Source organism: Borostomias antarcticus (assembly GCF_949987555.1).
Source record: "Borostomias antarcticus genome assembly, chromosome: 25".
Classification (NCBI taxonomy): Eukaryota; Metazoa; Chordata; class Actinopteri; order Stomiiformes; family Stomiidae; genus Borostomias; species Borostomias antarcticus.
The window spans coordinates 6,550,948-6,565,464 of record NC_140258.1 but is presented as its reverse complement, the minus strand read 5'-3'; the positions used below and the strand labels follow the sequence as shown (position 1 = coordinate 6,565,464).

At 43.6% G+C, this 14,517-nt stretch overlaps 1 protein-coding gene across 1 annotated transcript; it reads left to right on the top strand.

Moving 5' to 3' along the window:
* The first annotated feature begins 123 nt into the window (after positions 1-123).
* On the top strand, positions 124-11,032 carry LOC311326029 (actin-related protein 2-B-like). Its single transcript, XM_084458867.1, has 9 exons — positions 124-234; positions 1,081-1,191; positions 1,556-1,771; positions 2,219-2,291; positions 3,304-3,440; positions 4,230-4,379; positions 6,938-7,083; positions 7,233-7,365; positions 7,845-11,032. Exons 1-9 carry the CDS (start codon positions 187-189, stop codon positions 8,013-8,015), a joined length of 1,185 nt encoding a protein of 394 aa, XP_084314993.1. The 5' UTR covers positions 124-186; the 3' UTR covers positions 8,016-11,032.
* The last annotated feature ends 3,485 nt before the right edge of the window (positions 11,033-14,517 follow it).

Here is a 14,517-nt window from a genome sequence, read left to right as displayed (position 1 = left end):
TTGACTGCCATTCCAGAGCATTTTCACGTGTAGGAGGTCGGAAAAACACGAGTTACGGGTTGCCTGGAACGCGCCACCGAGGGAGAGAGGTGGGAACGGGTGGTGACTTCCGGCTTGGGAGGACAGTTGAGGTGGAGAGGGTTGGTTTGGAGAGGGTTGGTTTACACATTTCTGGGTTGTGTAAAAATGGACAGCCAGGGGAGGAAAGTGGTGGTTTGTGACAATGGAACCGGGGTACGTACGAAAGCCCAGTGTTACTCGTTGCTAATTTCGATTATTCTAAGGATTTTTGTAGAACGATAACGAACCAGAGGAACGTTTCTCTGAAACAGGAAGTCGATTATATCTTGCTGATAGCCAGCAGGCTCGACCAGCTAGCCTATGCTACATTATGCTTATTCTCCTGGCTAGCTAGGTGGGTTGAGCCACCTGGTAATTCTGACAAATATTCAATTTCAAATTGAGATTTCAATGCATAGGTGCTGTGTCACGTTACTATATAACACTGCTATTACACCCCCACATTCTGGGGTGGCTATGCTAGCTAGCTTTCTAGGCTAGCACTGTGTGTTATTGGCATGGATGCTTATTGGTACCTTCACTAGCTAGCATTCAGAGCTAATCAATAGTTAACAAGTAGTACAATTAGACACCATGGGGAATGTTGGCTAGGTATGCCTAAGTTGGTCGGCCAGCTAGTTAAATGGTTAGTAGACATAGCATACCCTCTTGGTTGGCAGCTGGCATGTTACACACACACACACACACACACACACACACACACACACACACACACACACACGCACACACACACACACACACACACACACAGAGAAGCCATTCATGCACACTCATGCAACTACATCATTAGGCAGGGTTATACAGTTCAAAAGGAGATGTCCATCATGGCCAAGTCATATAGCAGCTAGCAGATCTCTGGCCAAGTAAGACCTCACCAAGTAGGCAGTTCATTAGTTTCTGGCATGCATAGATTAGCCTGTGAGATGGACGTGTATATGTGGACCAATGCTGCACCCTAGATAAGAAAACCGATGAAATGTCACATCTGTCTCTCGTCAGTTTGTGAAGTGTGGCTATGCGGGCTCCAACTTTCCTGAGCACATCTTCCCTGCGCTGGTCGGCAGGCCCATCATCCGCTCCACAGCTAAAGTGGGCAACATCGAGATCAAGGTAAGAGTTCAGGTACCCTCGGAGTGTAGTGGTAATACTCTGGCTCTGCGTTGTGTTTCGGTTCAACCCATGTTAAGGTCTTGCCCAGCGCGGGATTTGAAGTCGCGCTTCTACAAGCTTTTAGTAGTAGCCTAAATCAGGCTTGTTTTTGTCCTTAGCGGTTCACCTCTGTAACTGAAATTCTTGAGTTAGCCTAATGAGATCCTTTTGATTTGATGTCATCATCTCAGGAGAGCGGTTTGGTATGGTGTGGGTGGTACCGCCACAGACAAAGACTGAAATTTGGGGCGGTGACTCTATCAGCAAAGGCATTTTGGCATCACATCACGTTTCAATAGTCTCATTTGACCTTTGCCCCTCCCAGGACCTGATGGTGGGAGATGAGGCCAGCGAGCTGCGCTCCATGCTGGAGGTCAACTACCCCATGGAGAACGGCATCGTGAGGAACTGGGACGACATGAAGCACCTGTGGGACTACACCTTCGGCCCCGAGAAGCTCAACATTGACTCGCGCAACTGCAAGATCCTGCTCACTGAGCCGCCCATGAACCCCACCAAGAACCGGGAGAAGATTATTGAGGTGTGTGTGTGTGTGTGTGTATGTGTGTGTGTGTGTGTGTGTGTGTGTGTGTGTGTGTGTGTGTGTGTGCGTGCGTGCGTGCGTGCGTGTGTGCGCGTGCGCGTGCGTGCCTGTGTGTGCGCGCCTTTGTGTGCGCCTGTGTGTGTTTGAGTGATTGAGTGAGACACTTTCAGCACAGTTCCATAGGAACAGATTTATGCACAGCTGGGTATGTTTTAGTTTAGTAGGTGATTAGTGATTCATTGTGTGTGTGTTTGTCTGTCAGAGAGATGACCCAGCTGTCTACCCACAGGCCATCGCAAACCAATGATGCCAACAGCACTAAACTACAGATAATCTGTAGAGAAAAAACTCTTTAGACTCAGACTGCCTTACTCTCTGCCTCTCCCCTCCCTCGTTCTGTCTCCCCCCCCCTCACTCGTCCATCCTCCCCTCTCTGTGTATCAGGTGATGTTTGAGACCTACCAGTTTGCCGGGGTCTACATCGCTATCCAGGCTGTGCTCACACTCTATGCCCAAGGTAAAGAAGACACAGAAAATGTTTCACTCACAAAACACTATATCGTGTTACTGGGGATCCTGTTACCATGGTCGTTTCAATGAAACAACATTTTATTATTGAGATTGATGATCAAGGGGTTTGAATCAATATGTTTTATTAGTTGCCTCCCCCTGTCACCACCCAGAACCTTTGATTGGGCTACTCTAGATAGAGGCACCTTTCACTGGAGGTTAAGAACACTTTACGCCAATTCAGACCATAACATTGATTTCTCATAACATTGAGGGCCAAAAAGGACAAGCCCTCATTTTGGAGTGAACTGTTACTCAACTGTCATTTACAGTTTAGTCATTTAGCAGAAGCTTTTATCCAAAGCGACTTACAATAAAAGTACATTTGTCTAAGTGAACTGACTGTGCATTGCAGTCTTCGTCAATGAGGTGGAATTTCCCCTCAGGGATTAATAAAGATTACTAGACTGACCTCACACTCACTCACTCACTCACTCACTCACTCACTCACTCACTCACTCACTCACTCACTCACTCACTCACTCACTCACTCACTCACTCACTCACTCACTCACTCACTCAACCGCTTTACAATGGCCTCATTCTCCCGTTCACACACACATTCACACACACCAATGGCGGCAGCTGCCATGCAAGGTGCTAACCCGCTCTTGCCCAAGGACGCTTCGACATGTGAACAGGAGGAGGCGGGATTCAAACCGCCGACCCTGCGGTCATTAGACGACCCGCTCTGCATTGTGCCACAGCCGCCCTGTGTACTTTTATAATAACTTTCATCTTATATTATATACGTTTACTTAGTTATTTACAGTGGTATCTTGTTATTTTCTATTTGCTCTGCAACCATCTATCAAAGCTGACTGAATGCATGACATTGTAGTTTATAAGAGCAAACGGACATGTCGATGTTGGCTTTTAACCGCATTATCGGCTGCTATATTTATCTTTGTTTCCTGTGTGTGCGTGCGTGTGTGTATATATGTGTGTGTGTGTGGCAGGCTTACTAACTGGTGTGGTTGTGGACTCTGGCGATGGCGTCACACACATCTGTCCTGTGTACGAGGGCTTCAGTCTGCCTCACCTGACACGCCGTCTTGACATCGCCGGGAGGGACATCACTCGCTACCTCATCAAGGTACTTTCCCCGTGCGTGCGTGTGCGCGTGTGTGTGTTCATGTTCTCTTGTCCCTGTGTGCGAGTACCACTCCCCCTAGACTCACGAGTTGGTCTCTAAACGCTGCGCTCAACTAGAGACTGAAGACATTCGCCCAGGTTTCATTGCAAAAAGTGATTAGAAGCAGTTTGAAAAATACCTGCATTGCAGAAACAATGAAGTCTTTAGGTAGGAAACATGAGAAATCTTTTGTCATGCTGATTCCATTGCTGACAACTTGTTTGTAGTTGCGCTTTCGCAAGTCACTCAGTGTAACGTTATGATGTTATTAGTTTGGTTTTGGAGTATCGGGACGTCTTTTTACGAGTACGAGTACTTGAGCACAGTGTCGGCCCCGATACCGATGCCAGTATCAGACACCGATGCCAGTATCAGACACCGATGCCAGTATCAGACACCGATGCCAGTATCAGACACCGATGCCAGTATCAGATACCGATGCCAGTATCAGATACCGATGCCAGTATCAGATACCGATGCCAGTATCAGATACCGATGCCAGTATCAGATACCGATGCCAGTATCAGACACCGATGCCAGTATCGGTGCATCTCTAATTGGTAGTGTTTGTTTCAGGCGCTGTCCTAGCAGTGATTCTCAATGTCTCCAGACTTTTGGAGGCGGAGATCTCCAACGTCTGGCATCGTGAGACTACACTGCTATCCCCAGTACCCCGCCCTCCCCCTGTCTTGCTTTTCATCTGTGTGTGTGTGTGTGTGTGTGTGTGTCTTCTCCCTCTCTGCTGCGTAGTTGCTGCTCTTGAGGGGCTACGCCTTCAACCACTCGGCAGACTTCGAGACGGTGAGGATGATGAAGGAGCAGCTGTGCTACGTGGGCTACAACATCGAGCAGGAGCAGAAGCTGGCCCTGGAGACCACTGTGCTGGTGGAGTCCTACACGGTGGGTCAGCCTTGGCTAAACACTCCCACACTTCATACAGGAACGCAGTCGTCCTCTAAAGTTGAAGACCCAAGAGACGTGACGCCCTTCTCACAGCATGGGGACGGAGACCGGGGTGCACAGAGATCTGTATTATTGTGGATTCATTTAAAACAAGCCACTGGCTACACTCCTCAGGCACTTTCCCATCACACGGTACCGACTCAATTCGACTTGACTTTTTTGGTTTTCCATTGGGCAAAGGTTGTGTTAGTAGGCCCATTAGAGACCCAAATGTATGTGCACAAGCACTGAAAGTGAGTTTTTCATAATAAGGGAACTTGAACACAAGGGAGACACAATAACATTACGTTATTATACAGCAACAATGTGTGCGGTGCATATGGGTGTCGGATGTTCAATGAGGGTTTCAACCAAACCTGTCCACCCGGCCCAGCATTTCCTTCAGGTGCACAGATGGCGTACTGATGACTACCCTATGCTGTAATGAAGGCAAGGCAAGTTTATCTGTATAGCACATTTCAGCAACAAGGCAATTCAGAGTGCTTTACATGAGACATTAAAAACATCAAGACAGTGCAAGAAACACATAAAAGGACATTTAAAACAAAATGCAGGAAAAATAAAATACAGGAATAAAAGTTACAGTGCAGTGTATAGATGAATACTTATTTTATTGAATAAAAAGCAGCAAAAAGAAAGGTCTTCAGTCTTGATTTAAAAGAACTGAGCGTTGCAGCAGACCTGCAGTTTTCTGGAAGTTTATTCCAGATATGTGGAGCATAAAAATTGAACGCTGCTTCTTTGTTTTGTTTTAACTGGGGACGGAAAGCAGGCCTGTGCCAGAGGTCTGGATGGTTCATAGCGTGCAGCAGATCAAAAATATATTTTGGCCCTAAACCATTCAGTGCTTTATAAACCAACAGCAGTATTTTAAAGTCAATTCTTTGACAGACAGGAAACCAGTGTAAAGACCTCAGAACTGGAGTGATGTGATCCACTTAGTCTTAGTGAGGACTCGAGCAGCAGCGTTCTGAATCCGCTGCAGCTGTCTGATTGATTTTTTAGAGAGACCTGTAAAGACACTTACAGTAGTGGAGTCTACTGAAGATAAACACATGGACACGTTTTCCCAGATCCTGCTGAGACGTAAATCCTTTAATCCTTGATATATTCTTCAGGTGATAGTAGGCTGACTTTGTAATTGTCTTAAAGGAGTAGGAAAGGGAAAATGCATGTTTAGCCCTGTTTTAAGGTTACTTGTGATCATATACAATGGTTCAGATAAAAACGTTGACAAAACTAGCACTTTTGAGAAAGTCTGATAATTGCTCGGCGAATTTGATGTCAGAACACCAGTGGACACCAATTACCCCCTCGGTGAGCTTCTTGTTTGAAATCGCGAGTTTAACATGTTTTTGAAAGATTTTTAAAGGTGCCCATCCACATCCATTGTATGACTAAAATGGCGGTAGAGCAATTATCAGACTTTCTCAAAAGTGCTAGTTTTGTCAATGTTTTGATCTGAACCATTGTATATGATCATAAGTAACCTTAAAACAGGGCTAAACATGCATTTTCCCTTTACTACTCCTTTAATGTGACTGTTGAAATTCAGGTCTGAGTCCATGACTACACCAATATTTCTGGCTTCGTTTGTGGTTTTTAGCATTACTGATTGGAGCTGAGCGCTGACATTTAATCGTTCTTCTTTGGCTCCAAAGACAATTACTTTATTTTTGTTTAGTTGAAGAAAGTTCTGGCACATCCAATCGTTTATTTGTTCAATGTACTTAATCAGCGCTTGTATGGGATAATAGTCCCCTGGCAATATGGTGATATCAATTGAAAGGAAAGGAAATGTAGAGTTGCATCTTAAGTTTGGGCATTGCTGGTATTGCGTGGTTCCTTCTTGTGACTGGCTTTGGCTCTAAATTTGGTATTTCATCCAAAAGCCCTGAAATGGCATTACTGGATAGATGATATGTTTTAATTATTTGAATTAACCTTCATCAGGTTATATATAACCTGTCTTATGAAAGTCTCTGTACCGAGATCTTGTTACCATTAAATAGTTTAGATGGCAAGTGAAGAAGACAGTGGGCCAGATTCTTTGTTCTTCTATCGTTGGAGAGGCAGAGAACCAGCACTCAGGGAACAGACAGAAGAGTCTTAGTATTTATTGGGGGCTCACAGAATCCTGTCTGTTCCGTGAGTGCTGGTTCTCTGCCTCTTCAACTATATCTCCCTACTGGGCAACCGTTACCATATTATTTCTATTGCAGCTGTGCAAAGGTTCTGCTCCTAAACCAAGAACGGTACCACGTCATTGTTAACTCTTATTGATGCTGTAGACTAGAATGTGCTGGCCAGCTGATGTTTTGGGTTAGAGGTGGAATACTCCTTTAGAGCATGTGCTTTTTTTTCCCGGTCTCTGTTAGAGGGAACCACATGCCATGGTCTAAACCCACCAGCCCTAAGCCTTAACCACAAGAACACCTTTGTGTGTGTGTGTGTGCGTGTAAAGAATGAATTTCTCTGTCTCCGCCCCCTCACAGCTGCCTGACGGTCGAGTGATCAAGGTGGGAGGGGAGCGGTTCGAGGCCCCCGAGGCGCTGTTCCAGCCTCACCTCATCAACGTGGAGGGCGTGGGCGTGGCCGAGCTGCTCTTCAACACCATCCATGCAGCAGATATTGACACCAGGTGAGAAAAATTTAATTTTTAATTTTATTTTACCTACTGAATGGTAGGCAAATATATGTTGGCTATATGAGAGTAACGATAGGACACATAAACATTATAAAACACACTGTGTATGTGTCTCTCTCTCTCTCTCTCTCTCTCTCTCTCAGATCTGAGTTCTATAAACACATCGTGCTGTCGGGGGGCTCCACCATGTATCCTGGCCTCCCCTCACGCCTGGAGAGGGAGCTCAAACAGCTCTACCTGGAGCGAGTGCTCAAAGGGGATGTGGACAAACTCTCGGTGAGGAACACACACACACACACACACACACACGCAGGCGACATTAGAAAGTTTGGTAGGTGCAAGACACCCCTGTCCGACACAAAAAAGTGTCGACAGTGACCTCATTTATGTCTGTCGACACTTTCAAAAGTGTCGTACCACGAAGTATAAATTGGCCTTTAGGCTAACAATCCAAAATAGCAGAATGCCATGTGACCCTGAACATGTTGCTGTTTGGAATAATAAACACAACCACTAGGTGGAGACAGAGGCAGTGTTTTGAGTTCATTGATGACCAGACAGCCAACCAAGGCTCTTTAAGATGCCTTATCACAAAAGAGTACACTATAAACAATCAGCAACACTATTCTAATGGCTATGGCGTCTAAAGGGATGTCCATGGAGGTCAGCAACTCTAGGAGACTTGCGTTAACTATGAGGACATTATTTCTCTAAGTATCTAGTCATAAACTACACTTGTTTTGTTTTTCTATTAGAAATTTAAGATCCGCATCGAAGACCCCCCGCGGCGTAAGCACATGGTGTTCCTGGGCGGGGCCGTGCTGGCGGACATCATGAAGGACAAGGACAACTTCTGGCTGAGCAGGGAGGAGTACGAGGAGAAGGGCGTCCGCGTGCTCGAGAAACTAGGAGTCACCGTTAGATAAACACGCACGTGTGTGATGGAAGTGGAGGAATTGAAATTGATTGTCAGATAAGTACGTACACACACACACACACACACACACACACACACACACACACACACACACACATAATAGCATATATTAGAGTATATATCTATTCATCTTCCTCTGAATTCAAGAGGTCAGCATCCTCCACTCCTCTCTCCTTCTCCTCACATCCCTCCTCAGTGACTCTGGGTCTGGGTGGAATCTAAGGTGTGGTTTGGAGTCAGCGTTTGGGTCCAGTGTGTAATTGTTGTCCTTTAAAAAAACAAAACAATATTATTTAACTTTTTACCGTTTATCAGCACAGAGGAAAGTCCCAGGACACGTGATATGAAATCAGTGATTATTAGTAAGCAATATGAAATCAGTGATCTTATTAGTAAGCCTTGGATGGAGCAGAGACGACCTGGGTTTGAACCAGGATATTTCAATAATTCAGACTGTTTCCCTGGCTTGTGTGGTCAGACCTGTGGATGGCAGTCAGTCGGCCAAGACAGCCTGTTGAGACTCACCCCTAAGTAGGCCAGCGTTTCTCTGCTTCTGGAGAACTTGCAGGGTTTCTGCAGGTCCTTAAAAAGTCTTAAGTCATAATTTATCTAAGTAAAAGGCGGTAAATCAGTCTTAAATTACTCAAAGTTCTTTAAAAAAAAAAATCATCGCTTGCCAAGTGGCAGAGGACTATTTCTTATGACCCTCCTCTTGTGTTTGTCAACGATCTCATTTACAAGGGAGACCAGGCCAACACTGTTTGTTGTAGAGCTGCTGGTAAAGAATGGGTGATTGGATGAGGATTTGTGATTCACTTAATGCATGTAAAGGGGGGTTTCGTATCCTTACATCTACGACTCTTATCTCAAAACAAAGGGATCAGGAGAGCGAGGCCGACGTGCTCACGCCTCACTCACACAGGCACACCTCAGAGCTTCGCTCTCTGACCCACTGAGAGGGAGCAGGAGAAAGGGCTAGTGCTGTGGGTGAGGTCAGGTCAGGTGAGGGAGTGAGAACACCCAGGATTACAGAACAGGGCACAATGATAATCATGTGAGACAGTCATATTTCTTTTATGAAAGGTTTGCATAGCCTAATTTAAGAGAATAACAACTTTGAAGGGTCAATATACTGTAGCACTCAACAACACCCTGTTCAATGAACTAATATTAGTACAGAAATATCAAGAAATTCATTAATGTTAGAATTTAAGTTGGCAATAATACAGCCTACACACTAAACACATTTAGTTTGTGTCTGGATGTTTGGTAACATCACCTACACCCTGATAGGATCTGAATGAGTATCACAAAGTTTAGCTAGTTCCACGTTGCCGTGGAGATGTTGTGTAGCTTCCGCTCCTTCAGTCTTTCTTTCCTCTCACATGCTCTGAGGGGGCGGCTTCACGGTCAACAAGTCATCTTCTGTGGGCGTGGCCCAGCAGCTTGCACCCAAGGCTACAATAACCCTTAAAGGAGTAGGAAAGGGAAAATGCATGTTTGGCCCTGTTTTAAGGTTACTTATGATCATATACAATGGTTCAGATAAAAACATTGACAAAACTAGTCTGATAATTGCTCTACCACCGTTTTGGTCATACAATGGATGTGGGTGGGCACCGTGAAAAATCATTAAAAAAACATGTTAAACTCTCAATTTCAAAGACAAGAAACTCACCGAGGTGTTAGTTGGCGTTCTGACATATAATTCGCCATAAAGTAAGATTCTAGTTCATCTGGAAAGGCTTTTTAAAATATTTAGCGTAGAACTATTTAGTCGCAGCACATACGTGTGTAAACTTCCGCAAACTAGGTAGCCTAGCAACATAAACAATAACAATAGCTACCGTAAGTAGTTCCGCTTCCTGAATCCCCTCTGCGGATTGATCTACACAACAACGGTCGCTTCAATACAAGTCAATGGATTTCATAAAATGATCAATAAAACCCTACAGGATTCATACTTTGCGGCGAATTTGATGTCAGAACACCAACAGACACCAATTACCCCCTCGGTGAGCTTCTTGTCTTTGAAATCGAGAGTTTAACATGTTTTTTAAAGATTTTTGAAGGTGCTCACCCATTGTATGACCAAAACGGTGGTAGAACAATTATCAGACTTTCTCAAAAGTGCTAGTTTTGTCAACGTTTTGATCTGAACCATTGTATATGATCATAAGTAACCTGCATTTCCCCTTTACTACTCCTTTAATAATCCATTCCCTACCCTGTGTACAACCCTGCCCCCGGTCCCCTGAAAAGAATATTTCTACAGCTGTAGGACCTACTGTATATACTGAAGTTGAATCAGTGTTGCATTTCCCCTCCCCTCTTAACACTTATGGTAATGTTTTGGGGAGAATAAGCTGGTCCCAGACCTGCGTTTAGGAGTAGTCTCTAACCCTCCAAGATGTCACAATCAGGGTCCATCTCAAACAGGCATTCAGATCATTCCAATTCAGAGAGGTATAATAGTTTTTAATGTTGTTTTTATATGTATCATAACTTTATCTTCTCTGGAGACGGATGTCTTCTAATTTTCCTTCTGTCAAATGTACAGTATGAGTTCTGTTTGTATCGTTATGTTTTAATGTTTCTGTTTGTATCATTGTTTTAATGATTTGCGGTGCACTACTACCTTTGTAAATGGAGTACATGTTCCTCATAGTTTGTATGAAGAAATGGTGAGCATGATGTATAAGGGAAGGGACACAGAAAACAGCAATGATACAAAAGGTTGAAAGGTTGGGATCAGGAGGTGGGAGGTTAGGGTCATCTTACCCCCCGCCCCCCCCCCCCCTTCCCCACCACATGGAAGTAGGGGAGAAGGGGTCAGATTTGGAACCAGGGGTAAATCTGTTGCGTGTATCACTGATGCTGAGATAATATAGACTGATACTTAAGTTCTCTGGTCTTGCCCTCGTGATCAATATGATGTACTGTATATTGGAGGCACTTATTTTCAGTATGATAAATGTATTTAGTTTTTCCTAATGTCTGTCCAGTGCCAAGAGCAGCTATGTTGTTTTCTGTCTGTTTGTATTTTCTTGGATTGTTCATAACTGTCTAATGCTGATTTAAATAAAGACAAGTGATTTATAAATACACCATAGTGTAACTGTCTAACGCTGATTTAAATAGAGACGTGATTTATGAATAGGCTGGATGGATGGATGGACGGACAGACAGGAGGCACTGATTGGAAATTAAGAGCAAGATGACATGGTGCTAGAGAGGCTTCTTTTCCAAGGTATTCTTAATTATTGCATTGTATGGTCAAAACTGACGGAATCAACAGAAAATGGTAAAAACTACATTAAAAGAAAGAATTATGGTAAATTATAGAATAATCTGTTCATGACTGGGGACTCCGCCATTAAAAAAAACAAACTAGTGTTACTAATGTTAGCATTTATTAGTAACAATGCCCATAATGTGGTCATACAAACTACACCAGCTTATGTCACAATTTTGTTGAAATAGAAGTGGACTGTGAAAACCACAACAGGCCTATGCTCTATGTAAGCACAACTAGCGATTCATCAAGACAGATTGATGAAAACAACCGTTTCGCGGCAGAAAATAGATTTTTAGAAGCTGCATTCTCGTTGCCCCCACCACCGCCATTACATGGATATACTGGCTCGCGCTGGATTTTAAATTTCTTCTACAGGCCTCTGAACTACACCAAAGTGATCTCGGTGAGTCAAACGTCTTATAATATGTCGTAAATAAGGTCCAGGTTGTCAAAAACTAGCATTGTCCTTTAAGTGATGAGAGAGCCACAGTAAGCACAGTACATTGCAAGAAGTATAGAGAAAAGCATGAATATATTTTCAAGTGATCACTGTACTAACGAGTTTCTCCAGCATACAAAATGGATCCTTCAGTCTAGCGGAGAGCAACTCTACGTAGTCTCCTGGGTGATTCAGGCTCAGATGCAGCGCTCGGTGATATTACAGAAGGACAGCCTGCAACATTGTCATCATGGTTAAAAAAAAATTGGCCTCTTGGGGGGTCTTTATTCAGCCATACAGCACACACAAGTGAGCAGCAGACCAGGTCAGGGACAGGACTTGAAGAGCATCTGTTCTTCATATTGGGTTCTTGGGAGGAAAGAACCCTTGTGAACACGGGGAGAACGTGCAAACTCCGCACAGAAAGGCCCAGGACCTTTTTGCTGTGAGGCGACTACTAAGTAGGCTGTGCCACCGTGCCGCTCGGGAGCGATTTGGGGTTCAGCGTTCTTGCTCGGTGTCTTCAGCACACTGCCGGGAGCTGGGATCGAACCGGGGACCTTCAGATCCCCCGCTGGACGCTCTCCCTCCCGAGCTGCGTTTTAGATCTGGACTACTGTGATATTTCTTATTCATGGATGAAACTATGATTCAGTGTTGACTCCAGCACAGTAGCTGAAACCCTAAGCCTTTTCAATCCAATTTGTATCTCAGAGTATAGGGGCACTCGACATAACGTCTTTGGACGAAGCCGAACATACCTCATTACAAGAGATGATGTATTAATGATTAATATGATAAATGATTACACATGTAGATTGTTAGTGAGTGCTTCAGCAGTCCTGTAGCCCTTGGGGACCTCTGCATCCTGGTTCCATACTCCCCCCCCCCCCCATCATCTCTCATGCTTTTCCAAAGACATCCTGGACCGACCTACTCAGCGATCTCAGTGGTTCCCACTGTGGAGACAGCTAGGGAAGGAGGGAGGGAAGACGGACAGAACCAGAAAGATAACGCTTGAACAACCAAATGGTTCTCATTTGGTACTAGGCTCTTTCTTTGCACGGTCTTTTCTCTTTGTTTCTTTCTTGCATGTATACACATACACACACACACACACACACACACACACACACACACACACACACACACACACACACACACACACACACACACACAACCATTAACGGACCAAAAATGAGTTTGGCTTATCAAGAATAGTGTAGCATTTATTTGTTTACCAAATAGTTACCATGTAAGAGCCTGCATGATAAATTCACACATTGATAAGCATGTTTTGTTTACTTTTTGATTGATGAACACAAGTTTCCACTGGTTTCTATGGATTTATTGGAGGCAGAAGACACACATGACTCAACACCTCCCAGGCCAGGCCACTGCTCTCCATATACAAAGTACTGTCAGTTCCTTCTCAAAGCTAGAGCTACATCCATCATACATGTTAGAATCAGATTTAAAAAACAACTAAACAATAGAAATAAAAATGTACAACATACACTTGATATTTATATATATATATATATTTATAATTTCTACTCTTTTTTACAGAGGTAAAAATAGTTAGCATAAAAAATGAATCAAATAATTTCAGGGAGTCTCATTTAATTACAAGTTTTAAAAATACATGAAGAGATAGATGAAGGCTATGCTTTCAGGCACTTGTTAATAGTTCTGCCACTTGTGAGTTATGTCTATTTTTGCACCAGACAAACAGAAAAAAACCTTTTCAGTTTGGGTTTTTAATGTTAATGGTTTGAAGGTGAACTCAATGGTATGGACTTCAGTTCAGTCTAGAAACAGGCCTTTCCAGCCCTACAGGGCTCAGAGACGTTTCTGGACAAACAGAGCATTTCCGGAGTGGAGAGAAGGAGTGACAAACTGGCACATACCATAGAAACAGAATGGATAGTATTAAACAGCAACATCCTATTGGAAGCAACATCCTATTGGAAGCATAGACTAAAAGATTTGTAAAATAACATTCTCAAGCACCTTTTTGTACAACTGGTACTCCACTTGAGTACTCTTCATGCCATGTCTGATAGGTAATGACATATTCAGCATTGCGTGTTGGGAGTGTAAACTTCATATGCAATGTTTTACCGTTGTTGCATCCCCACAGAGCAACATGTGAAGCACTTCACCAACTGTCTTTTTGTAATGTTGTGCTTTTGGGCTGTGACAGATGGGATGGGAGAAGAGATTGGACAGCTGCAGTGTCACTCACAAGGAGGTGTGGGCGGAGCAGAGGGGAGTAAAGTGGGTTTGTCTAAAAAGAAAACTGATTGTACAATGCAGATAGGCTGGAATCCTTCTTTCACACGTCAGCCCCGAGTCCTATTGTGTTTCTTTTCATCCATTATAGATGATCCTATTTTATATATAATATATATATAATAGGATTTACTTTTTTTTTCATGTACTACATAACCCTATAATGTACCTTCTGGCCTTAAACTCCGAGACTTCTGATTGAATTTTGATGTTTGTATTAACCCCCCATTATTGTTATCAATGGCCAGATGAAGTGTAAAGCTAAGTGAACAATGTTTAGATTTAAAACATCAGATATCTTTTACAATCCAGATGTGAATTGGCCAATTTACTGTGGTTTTGCCTAAATCATTCAATGCTAAAACCAAACGCAGTTATGTGTCTTCTAGTAAGTTGAAAATAGTGCTATAGTATGAATCAGGCTCTAGCTAGATGGTAATAGCAAACGCTTAATAATCA